General features: G+C 25.8%; 1 protein-coding gene across 1 annotated transcript; it reads right to left on the minus strand.

Annotated features, from left to right (window-relative positions):
- Nucleotides 1-2,851: 2,851 nt before the first annotated feature.
- LOC150034397 (uncharacterized) lies at nt 2,852-11,148 on the minus strand. Its single transcript, XM_090316603.1, has 6 exons — nt 11,084-11,148; nt 10,580-10,911; nt 10,164-10,254; nt 6,703-6,829; nt 5,910-6,068; nt 2,852-3,182 (listed from the first exon to the last, which is right to left on the minus strand). The coding sequence occupies exons 2-6, from the start codon at nt 10,909-10,911 to the stop codon at nt 3,019-3,021; spliced, it is 873 nt and encodes a 290-aa protein (XP_090172729.1). The 5' UTR covers nt 11,084-11,148; the 3' UTR covers nt 2,852-3,018.
- Nucleotides 11,149-14,221: the final 3,073 nt, after the last annotated feature.

The raw sequence follows: 14,221 nt of genomic DNA on the forward strand, positions 1-14,221 counted from the left end.
ATCAAATTACACGTTTTAATTACAGATTTAAAGGTGGGCCTCACAGTTCATTACAGACACATGTAAACCACAATAAATATATCTGGGACCCACTTTTCAGATTATTATGGATGGATTATGTTTCACTTGAGGTAAATATAACCTTGTTACTTTAAATCAAGAAGAACAATAATCCATTAGGTTACAATAATTCAAATTATAATTTAAATAATAATGATAACCAAGAGAGGAAACATGGAAGAAAAGGCTCATAGGTTTGATTTGTAACAAAAGAACAACAAACGAATAGAATGGAAGTTGGAAACTAGAGAGAAATATTACATGGAGGATCAAGTGCTTCAAATAATTTCAATATTCGTTAGAGTGGAAACAATACAAGTATTTATAAGTAAACAATAAAACTAGTCACTAATGCACTGATCTTAAAACTTGTCATTAATCTTGAAAATTTCTTGATTGTGCTCGGCTCTTTGCTCAAAAGCTGCTAGGTCCTCCCTCCCCTATATGTTGGTGGAATATGATTATGCTAATATTATCAAGGTTATTTCTTAGGTGGGATGTGATTTGTCTGAGTTGTTTGGTTTAGTCAAGGAAATTCGTTCATTGCCTGAGGTTGCTAGGGTGGTGTTCTTTGCTTGGTGCATGCGCTCGACGAATGGGATGGCACAACGCCTTGTTTGTGCAGCGATCTCTTTTGGTAATTTTGAGGTGTGTTTTGTAAATTCCTCTTCTTCCCTCTCTCAAAAAGTTGGATGGGATTCTTTTGGAATGTCGATTTGGTTCTCCTCTGCTTTCGGTGAAGATACTTTATTGTATGGATTCTTGTTAGTTTGATTGTGTTGTTTACCTTATATATATAAAAAGAGCTAGGAGGGGGAAGAAATAATTTGAAAATCTCCGTTGATCCTACCAAGCCATTAAATCATTCTCCTCTTATCTAGGAGACACTATTCTAAATTAATTAACCGATATAAATTAAAATAAAAAGTAATTTAATTACAAATTAAGTATGCAACTAATTCTTAACATGGTTGTCCTAGTTGCTTCTTCCACCTAATTTAATGCTTGTTTTTTAATTTGGCTTAGAATTCATTGGTTTTTAAGTGATGTGAAAAACTTAGCTCCAAGCAATTGTGAGAAACTCAAGCATAATTTTTAAATAACAGAAAATAAAAAACAAAATAGTTATCTAAGTACCTAACAAGGCTTTAAAATTTTTTCTTTTAGTTGGTTTTCTTTTTTTTCCCCAACAATTAGGGTGGAAATGATTTAAATCTCCAACTTCTCGATCAAAGAGAAATGATTCAACCAATTGAGATTGAACTTAAATTTTATAGTTGAATGATTTTAAATATAAATGGATGAGAATGTAAGAATTTATTTTTGTGCAAATATGAATATAATTTAATTGGCGTAAAGCATACACTATCAATCAAAAGATCAGACGTTCAAGTTCTCTCCTACAAATTGTTGCACCTGATAAATTAGTCTTTGCCTTTTATCTCTTTTTTCTTTATTTTACAATTTATGGAATGTGGAATCGAATTTCAGACCCCAAAAATTGATAAATACAAGTTAATGTCAGTTAAACTATGCTCGTGTCACCTTTGCTCTCATTGTTATTGCATAAGTAATGACAATTTGTTAAAACTTCGTTTGGTAACAATTTAGTTTTGAGATATTTGTTTTTGAAAATTAAGTATATTTTTCCTCAATTTCTTACGGTGTTTTACATCTTTTAAGTAAAATTGTTGAATTCTTAGTCAAATTTAAAAAACAAAAACAAGTTTTTTCAAAACTACATTTTTTAGTTTTCAAAACTTTGTTGTGTTTTAGAAAACATTGATGAAAAATAGATAGTAAAACAACAAATTTAAAGGTGGAAAAAGTGTTTAAAGACTTAATTTTCATAAACTAAAAACTAAAACCAAATTGTTACTAAGAGGAGTCTAAAATAATCATAAAGGAAATTGTTTTAATTGATAAAATTGTTGGAAAAAAAATCAAATAACAAATATCACTATCTATCCGTGATAAAAACTAATAGACCACTATTATATATCACTAAAAAACAGTGATATTTTGTTCTATTTGTAAATATTTTTGTTCATTTTACTATATTTGAAAACCCCTCGTTATAATTTCAAATTGCTTATCAATTACCCATATTGATAAGGTACATCTCTAACTTATTCGGGAAAAAAAAAATTTATTAGGTCCAAGATTAAGAGTGTGTTTAGAATACATTTTCAAGTATTTACTTTAAAAAAAATCATTTAAAAAAAATTGAAGTTTTTTACAACCATTCAAAATAGTTTTTAGGAAAAGAATTTAAATAAAAATGAGAGTTTTTAAAAATATTTTTTCTCAAGTCAATCCAAATAGACCCATAAAATCTTCGGAAAAAAACCATTACATAACATAGGGTGATTAAACCATTACCTCTAATAATATAGATGTCTACAAATTTTTAGAACTGGTATACAAGCGATTGTCGAACACCGACCTCAAAATCACATGTTCAATGGGTTTCTTCATTTTCAATTTTTTGTTTCAAAGATTATTAACCTATCCTACATTTTTCTTTTTTTTTAAAAAAATCAATTCCCTATCGTTCACAAAATTAAAAGTAAGATTTTATTTAAAATACAATTTTACATTTAGTAGATTAATGGATTTTTTTTTTTTTTTTTTTTTTTTTTTGAAAATTGGAACATGTCAATTACCTATTAACACAAATTTTAAAATCTAAAAACTCGTTATATATTTTTAAACTTCAAATATCATTTCAAACATAATTGAAAATTTCGAATTATACCCATCTTGAAGATGTAATTTACAGTATTTGCCATTAAAAGAACAGTACAGTTTTTCTAAAGTTTGTTCCAATGTACTTTAACAATTCAGTCTTTTAAAAGTTCTCAAATTAATTTCTCATATCTTCAAGCCCTCAAATTAATTTCTCATATTCAACTCAGTGCAGTTCTAAATCCTGGTCCAGTAACGGGCCCAGTAGCTTTAATTGGGCCATTCCATTCCTTGTTGGCCCAATTGGTTGAAGTTGGGCTTAGATACTTGACGAAGCCCAGGTGTTGGCATCCACTTGTACTCAACCATTTTATTACAGGCTGTTGAGTTGAACTGGCCCAGCCCATTTCCTCCTATTGTTCTCTCTCCATCTTCTGCTCCAGCTCCACACATAAAATGCTCAATTAGGGGGGAGAAAAAAAAAAAACCCAAATTGAAAAGGAGAAAAAAAATTGTAACATAATAAAAATAATTTATTTTATTTATTTTGGTTCAATTTTTTAAGAAAATTAAGAAAAACTATTTACACAAAATAACAAAATTTTAATCTTCTTTGATAAATATTGGTAGCTGCTGATAGAAGTCTATTAGTGTTTATCAATTATAGAAATTGATAGAAGTTTATTAGTGTTTACCAGTGATAGAACTGATAGAAGTTTATCACCAATAGACGTTGATAGAAGTCTATCAGTATCTATCAATTTTTGTTTTTTTTTTTTTTGCTATTTCTGTAAATAGTTTGACATTTTTCTATCAGTGAAAATTTTCCTTTTTTTTTCTTAATACATGTTTAAGGACAATTCCCATTCAAATCAAGTCGAGGATTACTCAAGAGATTAAATTACAAATTTGGCTTTTATAATTTAGAAAAAGTTAGAATTTAGTTCATCTAGTTTATAATTAGATTTTGTTTCATATAGTTTGATAAAATTATCCTACCATAGAGACTGTTTATAAGGATCTTATCAAAACATAAGGACTATTTATGAGGTTTTATCAAATCATTCTTAATTTTAAATTATAAGAATATAAATTCTAACTTAGACCATATTTGTAATTTAATTTAAAAAAAAATAAAGGATATAGATTTAGAAATGGGTTAATATTTTGACTAATTGAGTCAGGATAAGTCAATCGAATAAATTTCATAATTTCTTCCCATATCATATTAAGAATAATCGTTTGACCTTTTATTTTATGTTTATAAAAGTTAGGTCTATAATCACTATTTTTACTGATAGTTTCATTTTGTTGTTTTATTGCAAATTATATAAGTATATTTTTATAAACCAAGCTAAAATTTAAAAACTGAAAAAAAAAAAGAAAAGTGAATTATGTTTGATAATCATTTGATTTTTGAAAATTGTATTTGTTTTCTTATAACTCTCTTGCCATTGTTTTTATCTTTCCTAGCTTATCTATATCTTTAAGCCAATTTGCAAAACAATAACAAGTTTTTAATTATTATTTTTTTTCCTTCAAATTTTGACTTTATTTTTAAAGCAAAGAGTAGATAACATAAAAAAAAAAAAAAAAACTAATAGGTAGAAATAGTACATATAAATTTAATACTAAAAAACTAAATATTGCATTTTCTTAAATAATTTGGCTTGAAATTCATATGAGTGTTGTTTAAAGAACTTGAGAAACTTACTTAAAAACTTGCGAATAATAAGTATAATTCTCAAAAATAGAAAACTTAAAATAAAATAGTTATCAATATTTGTTTTCTTTTATTCCCTTAAATAATATTAAACCTCAAGGAATGACATATACTTTTCTAATTTATCAATTCAATTTTAATTATTTAAGAAAAATTTTCATAGATAAAAAAAATGTCAAACTATTTATAGAAATAATAATAATAAAAATACCGATAGAGATATTAATAGACTTCTATCAGCATCTATCAGTGATAGACTTCTATCAGTTACTATCATTGATAGATTGATAGATATTGATAGATTTCTATCGGTCTCTATAAAAAAAGACTAAAACTTTACTGTAAATAGTTTTTTTATTTTACTATTTTCGAAAATATCCCTAAAAGAAAACTAGCATAATTTTTCAAAGCCAAAACTAAAAATTAAATGATTATAAAATGGAAATATGCACATGCTTGATTTTATAAATTTGATGATGAAAAACTCATTCATCTATTCAACATTGCAGGTTCAATAATGGAACAAATAGTAAGGGAAGAGTATTGCACATTTTAGTTCATTTTAATTCAAAAAGATTAAAATTAATTAGCGATTAGAGAAGTAATAACTAATCTATCCCTCTCTATTTTTATAGCGTGGAATCATCAACCTGCCCTTCAACACATTATCTATATTTGGGTTTCTTATTCTTAATTGGGATGCCAATTTTTTATTTTTATTTTATTTTATTTTTTGTTGGATTGAACCCATTTGGATCAAATCTTAATTTTTACTTGTTCTTTATGAACTGAAACCATGTAGGTTCAAGTGTTTGATGGGATATAAAGTATTAAATTGACATAAACGACAAACGAACGCAACCCTAAAAATAGTTTATAAAAATTATTTTAAATGATAAGATTAATCTGAGTTATTAGTCAAATTAGTTTTTTGTTTAATTGAAGTTAATGACTTTTATTTAGATAGTGTATCCTAAATTGGAGGACTGCAACATAATTGTTTGGTGAATTGATTAATGAAGATTTTCAAAGTTAGGAATAGAAATTTAAGATAAGTGCATTATTGAGTAATTTATGAGCAATAATTAGGTACTGTGTAACCTTAACACTCTCCACTTATTAACCATACAAAAATAGAATTTAAAAAAAATATATCTTTTAAAAAACCAAAAAATGACATGTGGCAATATTTTATTGGACAATACTTGCACCACTACAGGTGCATCTAAGAGAACACCCAAATATATATATTTTTTAAAGTTTATTATCTGGTTATAAATACATGTAACCGTTTGAACTCAACTGAAGCACTTGATCTTTACGCAATATTTTCTCTCTTTTTTTCATCTTCATTCTATTCGTTTTGTTTTATTTTTCGTCACATGGTAAAATAGCACAATTTTAGAAGTTTGAAAGTTAAATAAAAGTAAAAAATTACCTTGGCTTGGTTGGGGAGAGACAATGTTGGTCAATTCGGATGCATGAAAGTTTGGTGGCATTTGAAAAACATTCTTATCCCACCCATTGGCTTCACACTGCTGCTTCATATGGAGTTCCCTCAGCCTATTCACTTCAGCTCTGTTCTCTTCTATTTCACCTGCAAAATTAATTTTTAAACCAAACCCTAAATCAAAACTTTTAACACAATTATATATTTTAAATTATCTGAACGTTTTAAATTTGTATCTATTTTATTCTCTAAATTTTATCAAAAAAAGAAAGAAATCTAATAGATAGTTATGACTTTATTTGGTAATCATTTAATTTATTGGATTTTGATTTGAAAATCAAGCCTACAAATACCATCTCGGTTTCTATACATTGTTGTCTATATTTTAGGAGTGCTCAAATCAAAGCCAAACTTTGCAACTTTGTTTTTAAATGTTACCTAGGAAAAATGAAAACGGTGAATTTTAAAAACTAAAATCCAAATAGTTATCAAACGAGATTTAGAACTTTACATTTCATGTCTAACAAGTCTCTTATTGTATATTCAAAATCTTCTAAAAGTATTTGTTATATATAAAAATGATATTAACATCGTCTAATATTAATAACTCTAAACTTGAAATTTTACATTTATTAAATCTGTGATTTTTAAAAGTTCTAAGACCTATTATTAGAAACAAAATTAAAAGTTCGACATCTATTAAATACAAATTAAAAAAGAAAAAGAAAACTCAACTTATAATTTAACCAAATTAAATATAAATATTTATTCAAAACATCACCGTCTCTCATAAGCTTGTTCCTCGAGCAATTCAAAATCTTCTGATTCAATCTCTTTTGCTCCATTTGCAACATATGCTGCTGGTTTCTGTACAGCTCCACTTGGGGAGATAGAATTGCTATATGTGCCTACATTTGTTATTTTTATGTTAACATATTCTTATCGATATTTTCATAAATTGAAAGGTTTTTAAACATGATCGAATCGATTTGAAATGACTTTTAAAGAAAATTTTGTCTTCAAACTACGAGAAAACAAGATTCATGCAACAAAGCAGGGGAAAATTAGGTAAGAAAATCAAAAGTTTGCATTGTAATTTTCTAATTTATGAAACCTTCCTTTTTTGCTTTGCTCCAACATCTATGAGTACTATGGAGATAAGTACTAATTAATACCTGCTAATTTCTCCCTAAATAATACTTTAGATTTTGTTGGCATTTTTAGAATATTAAAAATCACTTTTGAATATATCAAATCAATTTGCTACACAAATTTGTATTTTCAATGTATTTGGCCTGCCTATTAACTTAAGAACATTTCTTTGGTGAGTTTTTTTTTTTTCTAATATGTTTAGAATTTTCATGAGTAGTTTCGAGATAATCAAGCAAGGGGTGGAAACGGTTCGGTTTAGTTTGGTGGTCAAACTGAATCGAATCAAAATTTTTAAAATTTCTATATGTGAAATCGATTCGAACCGATTTTTTAATTCAAATTGAATTGAACTGAACTACATATGTTATTTAGTTCAATTTTAAATTTGGTTTTGGTATTTTTTTTAAAAAAATATATATATGTTTTTAAATTAAAAAGCTAATCGATTCGGTTCGGTTTTAAATCGAATTTTGTTCTTTAAATTAAAAACATGTTTGGTTTAAATTCGGTTTTACTTACTTTTATATCTATATTATATATATATATATATTAGAAACAGTTCAATTCGATTTCAACTTGGGTTTTCAAAATTGAAACCAAATCGAACTAATTCAATTTCTTAATTTCTTTAAACCAGACTGAATCACATTCTTTTGTTTCACTGAGCTTTTGGTTTGGTTTTGAGAAATTGTTCGATTTTTGCGGTTTGAATGACTACCACTAGTGTTGCTATAGCATCAATATGTATGTATTTTAAGGTATTTTATAAATGATTATAATTTATAAGTGTTTTTCAAAAAAAAAAAAGAAAAAAAGTTGAGGTACAATTTTTGTTTAAAATTATAATGAGTGGTATTAAGTGTTTTTAACTAATTAAAAGGATATTTAATTGCTAATTTTTTTTGTATATAATCAAAGTGGTTTGTTTTTTGTTTTTTTTGTTTTGTTTTTTTTTTTCTAAAAAAAAAAAACATCACTTAACTACTTTCCTTCTAAAAGTGCTAATAGAACAAGTGTTTTACTTAAAAAATACAATTTTAAAATATCTGAAAAATAGTCTTACTAAAACAAAAATTAGTATTAAATAAATTTAGAATTAGGTTAAAATACATTATCTATGTAGATCTATCAACTTTAATGTACTTTATTTTGATTCATGTATCTTGTTTTGATCTAAACTTTCATAAACACTGACTAATTAGTAGTGATTGCTATATATTCTACTAATCTTTTAAAAAGTTAATGAACCGAAACTTAATATTACAATCCATATACAATACAAATACATAATTCAAGACTCAAAAGGCAAGTCTAAGTAAATAATAATAATAATAATAACAACAATAATAAAGGCAAGTCTAAGTATTGCCACATAAAATATTTTCTTTTTATATATATACTATTTATCTATTTAATGGTGTAACGATCATTTTCATATAACATGTTTAAAAATAGAAACAATAACCTTTTAAGTTTAAATACTATTTTAGTCACTGTATTTTTTGTTTTTGTTTATTTTGATTTCTATACTTTTAAAATATTAATTTTGGTCTCTATAGTTTTAATTTTACTTCATTTTGATCCCTATACTTTAAAAATGCTCATTTTGATTTTTGAAAATTGTGTTTGGCTTTTTCACAATTTCTTTCTAATGGTTTTCATATTTCCTATGTAGACATTAGAATTCTTAGCCAATTTTAAAAAACAAACAAAGTTTTGAAAACTATTTTTCTTTTTTTAGTTTTTAAATTTTGGTTTTAATTTTGTAAACACTCATTAAAATTAGACAAAAAAAAATATAGAAAACAATATATAGAAGCGGTTTTTATAAGCTTAATTTTCAAAAGTAAAAAACTAAAATCCAAATGGTTACTAAATGAAGCCTTAATTTTATACATATATATATATTTTAATTTATGTTTGTTTTCTCCCAAATTTTTCAATCATGGTTCTCACTTTTACAAAAAAAACCACTTGAATTCCTAATCAAGTTTTAAAATACAAAAGCAAAATTTTGAAATACTTTTTTTTTCTTTCAAATTTTGATTTGGTTTTTTGAAAATTTTAGTACGAAATGTGGATTATATATAATATTGGAACTTATAGGTAGAATTAGTGTTTAATTACAAGCATAATTTTTCAAAACAAAAAACCCATATTTGATAAATTTTTCATTTTTAGTTTTTAAAGTTTATGTTTGTTTCCTCTCCTAAATCTCGTACTATAGTTTTTATCTTTCTCGAGTTAAACATTTAGGGCATATTCGGTAGACAATTTGAAAACAAATTTTTGAAAATAAAAGATTCAAAGAAAAATATAGTTGTATTAATATTTTCATATGTGTTCAGCATTCAGAAATTAAATTTTAATTAACATAAATTTTAAAAATGTGTTTAAAAATATATTTATAAACCATAAATCTAAACTCACTAAATATTAGGTTGATTATAAAATATTACTAGTTAATTAATGAACTTGTTTTATATGTTGAATTTTTTATATAATTATTTTTTAATATCATATAATATAGAATATGTTATATAATACATATTTTATTTTAACAAAATAATTAAGTTTATAACATGAAATATTATATTTGTTGTTATTTTTATCTTTTCTAATATATTTTTGCATTTTAAAATTTTGAATTCAAAATCTGGGCATAATTAAAATATTAAAATGTTGTTTTTCAGATTTTGCACTGTTTGGATCATAAAATCTAAAAATAAATTTCGAAAACAGAGTCAAAACTACCTATCAAACACATATTCGTTCAACTCAATGAATCTGAAATATCTACCAAACAGACCTTTGTATTCTTAGTGAAATCCAACAAAAGCAAAATTTTAAAATCTGGTTTTTCTTTCAAATTTTGGTTTGATTTTTTTAAAACACTAAAAAGGAGCTAGACAAAGAAAGAAAAAGAAACTTATAAGTAAAATACCGCTTATAAGCTTAATTTCAAAAACTAAAAATCACAAGCCAAATATTTATCAAACGAAATATTTAAATTGAGTTTTAAAACCATACATTAAATTTGAAAATTTCATTAAAAAAAGAAAAAGAAAAAAAAAAAATAAAGATGAATACCTCTAGAGCTTTCAACTTCCTTTCCATATCAGCTACATATTGAACTTTTTTAAGTCTAGATTTTTGAGCTGAGACTCGATTCGACATTATTCTACAACAAAAATCAAAACCCTAAATTAAAAGAGAAACCAAATTGTAAAGGACAGAGTAACAAAGGAAGAAAGATTAGAGAAAAATTGCGCCCTTTTAATTCATCTTAGATTTTTCTTTTTTAAAAAAAGTATACACAAACAAACTATGATTTTCAAATCTTCTTCCTAATTTGTTCCTTAATTTTTTTTAATTAAATTAGAATTTTGTGTACACTAAAAATCAACACTTCAAATTTTCCATCCTCTATGAAAATTATTTCTTGCTTTGACAAATTAAATTTAATAATGCATGAAATTAAAAGAATTATAGCTTTTAGGGTTCACCGTTTGAGTTTCCTTGGATCCATATTAGGGTCAATATTACGACCATACAAGATTTGCTCGGAATTTCTCCCGTCGACATTCCCCGAACCGTCACCGTCGATCTTGCCGAAAGGAGGCAGCGGCGTTGCCCTCCCCCCATCTTCATCTTCCCTACGGTGGCCAACCACGAAGGATCTCCGCCAGTCCGAAACCGAATCATTGACGAAACGACGGTCGCCAAGATTGACAGTAAACGGCGGATTAGTAGAAACAGACACCGAACACAATTCCATAATTTCCTGGAAGTTGCATGGAGGATGATTTTGATTTTGATGTAAATTATAATCTTCCATCTAAAACAACAAGAAGAAGAAAAACACATTTTATTATGAGAAAATAAAATGAGGAAGAACAAAGAAGAAGAAAAAAAAAGTTTTTTTTTTTTTTTTTTTTTTTTTTTTTTTTTTTTTTTTTTGAGGGGATGTAATGATAATCAAAGAAATGGAGTATGAGTTTTGTTCATACTTATCTTTGATTCCCACAGAAACCGAGAGAAGAAAAGGTTTAAATTTTGAACAAAAATGGAGTTTTCAGTGTAATAAAAACTGTTTATGTGGCCCTGATTATATAGAGGGAAAAAACACTAAACTTACCATATATTCCTGTAATAATCCTTCATCATTTCTTCTAATTTTTCAATAATTAATTATCATTTTACATATACATGAACCACCCCATCATTTCTAACATCATACATAATTATGTTTATGGTTCTAATTATGTTTTAATTAGCATAAAATTATGTTTTCGTTTTGTTTGATTTTTTACGTTTACATGGTTCAACCGGTGAAGACGTTATACTATTTCGTTTTGTTTGTTTTATTAGATGATACTTGCATCACCATAGGTGCATCCAAGGGAGCACCCAAATTTTTTTTCTAAGTTTATTATCGGGTTATAAATACTTGTAACTGTTTCCACTTCGACAGATAAAGATATAGAATTCAATTGAATCAGTTGATCTTTCATGCAATATTTTCTCTCTTGTTTCCATCTTCAATCTCGTTGTTTTGTTTTATTTTTCGTCACATGATATTTTAAAAGTTTGAAAGTTTAATAAAAGTAAAAAATTGCCTTGGCTTGGTTGGGGATGTTGGTCAATTCGGATGCATGAAAATCTGGTAGCATTTGAAAAACATTCTTATCCCACCCATGGGCTTCACACTGCTGCTTCCTATGCAGTTCCCTCAGCCTATTCACTTCAGATCTGTTCTCTTCAATTTCACCTGCAAAATTAATTTTTAAACCGAACCCTAAATCAAAACTTTTAACACATATATATATTTTAAATTATCTAAACGTTTTAAGTTTGTATCTATTTTAGTCTCTAAATTTTTTCAAAAAAAGAAAAAAAATCTAATAGATGTTTATGACTTTATTTGATAACCATTTAATTTATTGGGTTTTTCAAATACCATCTCGATTTCTATGCTTTGTTGTCTATATTTTAGGAGTGTTCAAATAGTAAACTAACCAAAAAAAAAAAAAAAAAAACTTTGAAAACTTTGTTTTTAAATGTTATCTAAGAAAAATGAAAATGGTGAATTTCAAAAACTAAAAACCAAATAGTTCAAACGAGATTTAGGACTTTACTTTTCACGTCTAACAAGTCTCTTATTGAATATTCAAAATCTTCTAAAATTATTTGCTAGATATAAAAATGAAATTTATTTCATCTAATATTAGTCACTTTAAACTTAAAATTTTACATCTATTAAATCTGTGATTTCTAAAAGTTCCAAGCTATTATTAGAAATAAAATTAAAATTCGAGATCTATTAAATACAAATTAAATTTTTTTAAAAAAATTAAACTTATAATTTAACCAAATTAAATATAAATATAATATTCAAAACGTCACCGTCTCTCATAAGCTTGTTCTTCGAGCAATTCAAAATCTTCTGATTCAATCTCTTTTGTTCCATTTGCAACATATGCTCCAACATCTATGAGTACCACGGAGATAAGTACCAATTAATACCTGCTAATTTCTCCCTAAATAATACTTTAGATTTTGTTGGCATTTTTAGAATATTAAAAATCATTTTTGAATATATCAAATCAATTTGCTATACAAATTTGTATTTTCAACGTATTTGGCCTGCCTATTAACTTAAGAACATTTCTTTGGTGGATTCTTTTTCTTATTTCGAAACTGAACTGAATTAATTCGATTTCATCATTTTTCTTTAAATCGGATCGAATCACATTCTTTTGTTTCACTAAGTTTTCGGTTTGATTTTGAGAAATGGTTCGATTTTTGCAGTTTGAATGACCACCCCTAGTGTTGCTATAGCATCGATATGTATTTTAAGGTATTTTATAAATGATTATAATTTATAAGTGTTTTTAAAAACGAAAAAAAAAAGTTGAGGTACAATTTTCTCCTTTAATGATGTATTTTTCACCATATTAAATAAAGATGAATTGAATATGTTTTTTCCAAACAAATTTCAGGAATTACTGTAACCGCAAGGGAACAATTGAATTAAATTTAAGTCTCCTTTATCTTAAGATAAAATTCTACATCTAACACACTATTACTCTCATTAAATTAACCATGTTGTCTCTCAATTTTAGTTTGTAATAATTTAGTCTATATTTCTTAAAATTTATAACAATTTAGTCCAATAGATACATTTAAATTTCGTTAACTTTAATTTTTATGATAAAAAAATATTTCTACTATTTAATGGATTTTGTTATATGTCCAAAATAATAAATTGATTAGAGACCCATTATGTTTATAAATTACAATACTAAACCATTATCTAATAAAATTTGATACTTAATTTGATGAATTTTTTTTATGGTAGTGATTAATTTATTGAAAAATTGACAAGAAAGAGATTTAGATTGTTGCACACTAAAATTCAAGGACAAAATTATTATTATTACAAACTTAAAAATGTAGGGACTAAATTTTTATGAATTAAAGTTTAGAGACTAAATGGTTGTTTTCAAATCAAGAAATAAAATAAAATTGAGATATATTAACAAAAACCAGTAGGATCTCCACTTATTATATTCCACACATATTACAAACGTTTTATCACATTTATGACATGTTTAGAAGTGATTCTCAAATGGTTAAAATCACATCTGTCAGAAAATTATTTTGAAATATGCTTATTTTTTAGTCATTCAAAACCAATTTTAATGATATACAAATTGCATTTAAAAGTGTAGAATTTTTTATTAAATTACTTTTGAGTGATAAAAGACATGTTTTTTTAGCACAATAGGAGGTAGGGGGATTCGACCCACTGACCTCATGATTAAAGACGTGTTACGAGATGATTTTGAACTTGACAAAAATGATTTTAATCAATAACACTCCCAAATACACACGTATGTAGGTTACATAATCTTTCACCAACCATGAACAGTGTCTTATGTTTAAAAAGAGTATAATATGGAATGGATAATAGAATTTGATAACTAATTAACAACAATTTAGACCTAAAAAATTAGGCTACAAAAATTCGAAAAATGAGAAAAATAAAAGGGAAAAAAAGAAATTTATGAATTATCGTGTTCATTTTTGTCCAATAGTTTATACTCAACCAGGGGGCGCCCAATTGATTAAAGACACAAAAATAA

Source organism: Benincasa hispida, chromosome 8 (genome assembly GCF_027475165.1).
Source record: "Benincasa hispida cultivar pf3 chromosome 8, pf3_genome.v1.1, whole genome shotgun sequence".
NCBI classification, from domain to species: Eukaryota; Viridiplantae; Streptophyta; class Magnoliopsida; order Cucurbitales; family Cucurbitaceae; genus Benincasa; species Benincasa hispida.

Excerpts from the sequence above, each read along its gene's own strand:
- LOC150034397 (XM_090316603.1), bottom strand. The coding sequence starts at position 10,911 with ATGGAAGATTATAATTTACATCAAAATCAAAATCATCCTCCATGCAAC. Across the intron at positions 10,255-10,579 it reads GATCCAAGGAAACTCAAACG|AATAATGTCGAATCGAGTCT; the intron begins GTGAACCCTAAA and ends TTTTTGTTGTAG. Across the intron at positions 3,183-5,909 it reads CTCTCCCCAACCAAGCCAAG|AAGATGGAGAGAGAACAATA; the intron begins GTAATTTTTTAC and ends GAGCTGGAGCAG.